At 41.0% G+C, this 8,116-nt stretch overlaps 1 protein-coding gene across 3 annotated transcripts in view; it reads left to right on the top strand.

The window, feature by feature from the left end:
* Positions 1–8,116, top strand: part of CERKL (ceramide kinase like) — a 115,252-nt gene that overhangs the window by 92,282 nt on the left and 14,854 nt on the right. For 2 of the 3 annotated variants that reach the window (XM_025203230.1, XM_025203231.1), the window contains one exon: positions 5,045–5,119. The exons of the other annotated variant lie outside the window; for it this stretch is intronic. In XM_025203230.1, the coding sequence (XP_025059015.1) occupies positions 5,045–5,119 (75 nt within the window). The remainder of the gene's footprint in view (positions 1–5,044; positions 5,120–8,116) is intronic. 3 annotated transcript variants of the gene reach the window in all.

Below are 8,116 nucleotides of genomic sequence, written 5' to 3'. Positions count from 1 at the left end.
GAGAGAGATGCATTTTGGATTTTTACTGTTCTTGTCTCATCTGCTCCTGTCCTTGGCCTGACTTTTTTTTTCTGCCTACTCCTCCTTCAGATTGTAAGCTGAACAAGGACTAGAGACTTGTACGGGGTTCAGAGAGAGTTGATATTACAGAGGTGGCTGAAGCATTTTCATGTGGATTTCTTTCTTCTTAGTGTGGTTCTTGATAGTGTTTTTGATGCATTTTAGCATTCTTTGTAACTAGTAAGGAAAAACTGGATCTGTCTTTGTTGTTTATTTGTTTTTTTCATTTTCTTATAACAGATGTTGAAGTAAATGCATGAATTGTGTTTAGAATTATTTCAACTATCCATATTTCTGTCCTTCTAAAATAAATTATTGTAGCCCTTTGCAAGCAGTATTAAAGTGCTTTACTTGCGTTTGCTTTACAGATTGCAAATAGCAGCAAAAACATTTTCAAAAAACACTTTTTAAAATAAGCAGTAATTGGATGAAAAATGCTGGATTATACAAAATTTGTTTGTAGGTACAAAAGGACCTAGGGAAGGATTGGAGAGAAGCAAGAGAATAATCTCAGACACATGAGGCAAATACATTTTAGGCCAGCAATCTGACCTTCACTTGTCATTTTAGTTGCCGTGAATGTCTTGGTGGTGTTATGAGATGGAATCCCCCCAATGCTTTATTCCATGCAGTCAGGACAGGTTTAGGTCACTGTTTTTCCTACTACTCATTCTTTTGAGATTATGAAAGTATTGGATCTCACAATATAGAAAGATTGGAAACATATTTAACTACAGGGTAGTGAAAATAATTAAAAAAGGTAATGATGAATATCTTCTAACAGACATTTTAAGGCTTTATTTAATATAGTTCTGTACTATGCAATACTCAGATTATCTGGAACAAAAGTATTAGAAAATATATGTAGAGGAGGCTGTTTGTGCCATTAAGTAATATTTTTAGAAATACATTGTACAAAAGTGTAATGGTTTTCTAGTTGAGTTGATTAAGAATAGAATGTGTTTCATAGAATATATGATCTACAAAAATTAAAGTCTATTTTTTGCCTTTACAGTCAAAGATTTAGAATGATGAACAGCAGTTTTCAAGTTTCAGCACACTTGATAAGAGAGAGCTGCTTTTGGAGCGCTTTGACTTCTGGAGAGAGAGAGAATCCAGAGGGAGTGTGTTTTTACTAAAATAGTCCACTGAGCCAGCAGCTCAAGCTGCTATATTATGGTCAAAATCAAATGGATCGCATGTGGGGAAGCCTGCAGTTGTACTGCTGGCCATTAGCAATAGTGTTTGTTGCTATGGGAACTACTGCTAAGGAACTGTACAGAGGGATTCAGATAAAGAGGGGGGAAAAACTGAAAGGACATAAAAATAAAAAAGCTATCCAGTTCTTATAAAACAAGAGACAATCTATACATTGCTTATTGTGAACTACATAGAATCCTACATAGATCATTTAAATGAATTAATGATTTCCAATTAATTTGAAAAAAAAATATTACCAAGGGACTGCTAATTTCTATGATATTTCAGGCAAAGAACCAAAGTGCTGGTGCAGTTTTCATCAGAATTTTAGATATGCTTGACTAGGAAGTCATTACATCACATTTATCTGTTTGGATGCGGGAGACATTAACAGCCTTATGAATATTCATTTTGTCTGGTTAATTAAGTTAATTGTTCTGCAGAAGTGCTTGCACTTCCAAGGACAATTTTTTTCACCATTTCTGCTTGGTACCTTCATCAGTCATGCTTTATATGTACTGCTGATACTTTTGTCCTTACTCTCGAAATATGCACTAGCATATTTTGTGAGAGGGTAGAAGTTACATAGGCAGAAAACTAGGTCAACATTACAAGTAGAATTTTATATTCTGATATAAAAACCCCTTTTGTTATTGTTAAAGTATATTTTGTAATCAGTATGTTAAGAAATGTCAAAATTCAGACCTTTCTAAACAAAAAGGTTTTACTGTCTTGAGCGGTAGCTGAATTTTTAGGTCCAAATAAAAATTTTCACTACATTGTATGTGAGTTTCCCCCTTTCTCTCGTATGAAATAGCCATAGCACAGCTATTAATTTATTTAGTATTATGACAGAGTACAGAGGCACTATCCTGTCACTGGTAAATAAGATCCCAGGTCTGAAATTGGTACCCCTGACCAAAGGGGAGGTGGGGGGGAATCAACTACAAAATTTTGTATTTTTAACACAGTTTGTAAGTGTTTGCACCTGTTTTTGTTGAATTGGAAGCTTTTTTGTGGCACACTATGTATTTTTATAGTATCTGGAGTTATGAGACTCTAACCCTCTACTCAGTACTATTATCATATACATGCTAAATAATAAACACATATATTGCATAGAAGAAATGTGATCTAGCATATAGATTGATTTGTTTTCGTTCTGTTCTTTGTGGAACTTCCAGACAAGGCTTTTTCTAAGCAGAACTGGTTCATCTCTCTTAGATATTTCAAAATATATTTTGTGTCCTCGTCTTAAACATAAACAATATTTTTTGCTTTGTCTACAAGTGAAAATGGTCACATACTCAGCTTCCAGCCTGTGTACTAGAGAATATAGGATTTATTCCCTTTAGCAGGGACCTGATCAAATTCTCATTGGAATATGGGTGAAGGTTGTTACTGACTTCATTTCAGCCCACACTGTTCATTATCTCTCTTCTGCCTGTATTGACAAGTTACTCCTGTTTAAATCAGTCATTCTTAACAGCTTCAAAATGCTAATTTCAGTCTTTTAAACATGGATTTCACTAAGGAAGGCTATGATCAGGCTGTCTTTAATAGCTTGATTCCTATTGACATAGAGAGAACTTTTCAGTTGAAAAACTTCCCTATTACTAATCAGTACAAAGCAAACTGATTTTGAATAGTTCCTAATAATTCAAGTTGTGGTGTGTTTGTGCGTTTCCTCTCCTGTTTTTAAATCCCCTCTAATAAGCTATTGGTTCTCAGTTTATTGATTCCCATGTTTATGTATTCATGGAGTTGGGATTCACACAAGCACTCACATAAACAGTAATTAGGGTTGCAAAGGCAGTTTAGTTTTGTAATTCAAATAGGATTTTAACAAAACCATCATGTCACCCAAAAACTCCATTCTTACATTTGCAGTCCTAGATAGTTTGGTTGTACCAATTGATATGCTATCTGACCAACACCTATGTCTTATTTGCATTTCTCAGAGGAGAAATTTAATCTTCCACACTCAGCTTGGTAGATAACAATACAGGCTAAGGCTCCATACACATGTTCAAATGAACTGGGAGAATTCCCCAGAATATTTTCCTGTTAGAAAATCTTACCCAGAGACCCATTAATTGACATTAAATGCTGAGCCCCTGTATTGAGGACAAACTCAATTATGCAAACAGGAGTTGTCAATTCCCACTCAAATGCCTCTATAAGGAAGTGGGCGGGCTGCTCCCTCTAGGCATTGGCCTGTGGTCTGGCCCCACCTAATGCCACGCTAATTAATTAATAAATAAAACACACAATATGAGGGGTAATTAATTAATTATTGAAATAAGATTTACAGCGATAATCAACAACAGTGCTATGTACTCTGTGTGTGTGTGTGTATCATATATATGTATACACACACCCATGGATTTCCCTAGAGGGTGCTAGAGAGCGATCCCTGGCTCTCACTCAACTCTCAGTATGCAATCAGCTGATAGCTGCACCACTCATACCAATCCACTATCTCCACAATATCTACTCCTCTGAGGATATTGGTCTCGCAGGCCTTCATCTCTACACATACATACACAAGCAGAGGGGATTGAGCACCCTGGGTCTGCTGCACCCACTCTGGCACACACAACGATCAATCGCTCACTCAGTAGGTCTGGTGATCCCTCCTTGGGTCAGCATGCACCAGACATCCACACCAACAGTACAGTCAATCAATCATTTGTTCCCTCACCAAACGCTCCTTGCCTACACATTGATCATGCCTCCGTTCAGGTGCAATCACTTTATATATAGACTGACATCTGTCAGTCGTCTCACACTCTACACCAATCACCACACATTACCTCACACAGGTGTTGCAACATTCTTCCTGCCACCTCAGCTGTTGTAGGGCAGAACTCTCTCTAAGTAGATCAACTCCAGCAGTAGGTCAAAAGTTTACCTACTGACTACCCTGGGGGACACCGGTTTTAAGCTTCAATACCTGAGGAGCAGAGAACTTGCAGTGCTAACACGGCAGTCAGGGAGGCCTTTGCACACATCTCGGCATGCTTTGCAGACTTCCTCAGTTTGCCTGGAGATGTATAGCAGCAGTTCATAGGACAGCCCTGATTGGCTGATCCAGACTGTTCAAGGTCAGCCTTCGTCTCCTTGTAGCACAGTGTAAGGATTGTAAAGGGGATGTGCTCTGCTCTCTGCTTAACTGAAGCAGTCGAGTCCAGCCTTTTCAACTTTTGTTACTTTTGGCAATAACATTTTACATGTGTTCTTTCTTGTAGTTACAATACTCTGAGTAGCCCTCTTTCTCTGAGGCTTCTGAGAATTATAACATAGATTTGACAGGAGATAGTAGTTATCTTTGACCATAACACAGTTCTCTCCAGACAAGTGTTATGCACAACCCAGAGTTTACTACAGACTTTTCTCTAACTATGAAGAATCTTCAAAATATGTACCATTAGTTAATTCTTGCTGTTACAGTGCTTCAGTAGAGTAGTTAGTCATCAAACAGTACATTATAATGGTGCTATAAGATACATTCATTAATAATAGATCTGAGAAGAGTATTGTTACTTACTCAGATTTCAAAAAGTATTGATAATGTACAGCTTGTAGTTTATCATTTCAGTATTGCTTGTCGTATGAAGCTTAAAACAGACTGGATTAGTGGAAGAGGGAACTTTATGTAAAGAAATCTAATCGAAAATCTTCATCTTATAAAGTCTTATGTTGAGTCAAGCTTCATTTGTTTTATTTTACTTTATCCAAACTACCATTTAGTACCATTCTTATTTGTAAATTTTGTTTACAGGTTCCACTAATGTTTTGGCATATACTCTTCATGGAGTCAAGCACACAGTAACTGCAACACTGCATGTTATAATGGGTAAATATTTGGAAATGTAGGATCAGATTTCAAATAATTTGTTGTAAAAATAAGAGGTCAGTTGTCTAAAAATAACTCTGCATTTCACTATGCTGGATATTATATCATTGAATCATTCGGTGTGACAATGATTTTCCTTGGGATGTTCTAATTCATTATGCATCTTAATAGGGCTTTCTCCCTTGTTACCTTAATTTTTTTTCTTGTATGTGCACATAAGGTTCAGTTGTAATGTTACAAAACGTTTTAGTTTACTTCCTAATAATAGTAAAAAAAAAAAAAAAAAAAAAAAAAAAAAAAAAAAGCATACAGTGCTAATTGCCTGTGGCGGATTTTAATATTAGACCCTCATCTTCCAATACGAGTACCTGTGGGCACATGGAGACATTCCTGAGACTTGGTCTGTTATCGCACAGCTTTATTTTAAGTTGTGCGGTCGTAGATTGGGTCTCACTTGTACATACATTCACTAGTGCCAGGACCTGCACCAGGAATGTGATCTAAGAAAGTCAGGGTGGGGAATGAGGCAAGCAGGCTAGTGGGTCTGCGGGGGTGCAGATTTGGTGAGCTTAGGTGGGGGGTTGGCTGGACTGGAAGGGAGCTGGCAGGTTGTGGGAGGGGGTGGATTCAACTGGAGGTGGAGGGTTTGGAGAGCTTAAGAATAGCCCACTTAGGGTTTGGGGGGCTTAAGAGGGTGGGGAACGTGCAGCCCCAGGTCTGGGGTGAGTATCTGTGGTGACCATGCCTGACCTAAATGCACTTTCTCAGGTGAACCAAGATTGGGCCAGTGATTTTTTTTTTTTTTTTTTTTTTTGTCTGATCTAACTGATGGCTAGAAAATGATATGAAGAGGTTTGCTTTAGAACGATGGTCCAGGGGAATGGCAAGGTGTAACTGATTTCTAAAAGCCTGTTTGTGACAAAGTTTCCCTCAAGGTCCACTGTATCTGAAGCCAGCAGACACAAGCTAGGAAACTGAAGACATGTACCACACTGTTCCATAACATGAACAGTGTACTCAAACAAAGATAAGGGACTCTGCAGCATTGGTACCAAGTCGCAGTGCCCAATTGCAGAGCCCTTGGGATTTTGAGTTTTGGTGAACAGACCAAATTAAGAGGCCCAGTAAATAACCAAATTAAGATGTGTGCATGTGATGAGTTTGTTGGAACAAAGAAATATGCTGACAGAACAGAACATGAAGTGTGACGACTACAGGGAGACCAAGCAATGCTGTCCAGAGATGAAGAGTCATCAGAGGGGAGAAAGAATACAAAAGAAAGGATTTCAGGGTCCCCAAGAAGGGAACTTGAGGCCACCATGAACAGAGGGCATATCACCACTTGGGCAGGGGGCTTGTCATAGTTTCATAGTAGGGTCAGGAGGGACCTGAACAGATCAGATTGTCCTTCAATCTCCAGGCTACTGACATTCAAGCAAGAATGTCAGGGTGAATCTTGCATACTGGTCAGATATACCTTCTCTCTGTGACAGCTCTAGGACTGGTCGACATAGAATTGGGGAGGTTATTTTGTTTCCCTTGCCTGCATTAGTCTTATCTGCTATCACTGTATATCAGTAAAATTTGCCTATTATTGAATGGAGAGGTTGTGGTCAGTCTGAGGGTTTGGGTCCACCTGGAACAAGGTACCTGGGTTAAAAATCCAGTGCCAACAATTGGTTTCTCCACCGGGATGGAGACCCTACGAATCTGGGACTAGGACTGGGACCAGGTCCAACAATTGGGGACTGGGACTTGAGGGCAGTAACCTGACTGATCAGGGAATATGTTGATACAGAGTGAACCTGTGTAGAGGGGTCAGCCAAGACTTGTAGTGGGGTAAAGCTGTGGAACTATGGGTGGAGACATGTTTGTAAAGTGAAACTGTATGGCAGTTCCAACTAGGGTTGAAGCTAAGTAACCATGTCTTTGTCAGAATCTTTTATGCAAGAGATTGGTTTGTTGCACTGTTGACCAAAGGGACAGTTGTTTGTCCAGATCAGGCAGAGTAGGGTACAGAGGTACAGGTGTGCTGGTGGCAGGAGCAGCAACTTTGAGGAAGACAGGGTCACAGCATGATCTTGGTGTGTGCCTGAGGCCCATGGTTTGGACAAGGGTACAGGCTGTGGTCTGCTTGGGTTAAGTAAGGTAACCTTCTGTCACAGGTATGATACAAAGCCAGGAGCAGAGAAAATTAACCACTGTACTAGAGACTGAATGAAGAGAGTCCTTGGGACTCTGGGGCAGTTGTAAACAGCGTTGTATTTGTAATAGGAGCAAAGCCAAAAGGGAGCTCAGACAGTTAAAGGAAGAGCAGGAAGGTTCAGTCCCACAGTGAGACTGGGGATGCGGGAGGGTGTTAAACAGATACCTTGTGATCCTGTGTGCCCCTACGCCTATGGTGATAGCCAGGGACATGGGAGAGATGAGCAATGTTATTGGTTACCTGCATATTCTTTATGTGGCTTTGGTTCATTGCGTGTTAGCATGTGTTTTTTGTGAACTGCGAAGAGGCAGTAGTAGAGGGCAGGGCAGCTATGGGGGCTTCTCCCACAGCTCCTCCTACTAGGGCAGAGGCAGGCACAGCCAGAGGAGGCACAGGAGAAGCCCTCCTGGCTGCCCTGCCCGGCCCCAGTCTCCCGACACTTAAAAGCCCCTCACTCACTGGGTGCAGCAGCAGCAATCAGAGCCCCCCGTGCAGTGTGGGGCAGTGAGGATCGCCCCCCCACCTGATACCTGTGCAGCAGCTATCCCATGGGGAAGCTACCAGACAGCATGCAATGCCCTGCCAAGCCACGCTGCACCCGTGCCATGGGGCAGCTGCCGCATGGGTGCCGGGGGGTGTGGCAATCCCTGCTGCCCTCTGCTGCTCTGTGCTCCATGCAGGGGCTCTGCCATGAGCCCTCAGAGGCCCTGATCCCTGCTGCTGCAGCCAGTGATTGCGGGGCTTCTTTAAGTGCAGGGAGGCTGGGACTGGGCAGGGAATGGGGCTGGGCA

Source organism: Alligator sinensis, unplaced genomic scaffold (assembly GCF_000455745.1).
Source record: "Alligator sinensis unplaced genomic scaffold, ASM45574v1 scaffold269_1, whole genome shotgun sequence".
NCBI classification, from domain to species: Eukaryota; Metazoa; Chordata; order Crocodylia; family Alligatoridae; genus Alligator; species Alligator sinensis.
This window is presented reverse-complemented; position numbering and strand designations above follow the sequence as displayed.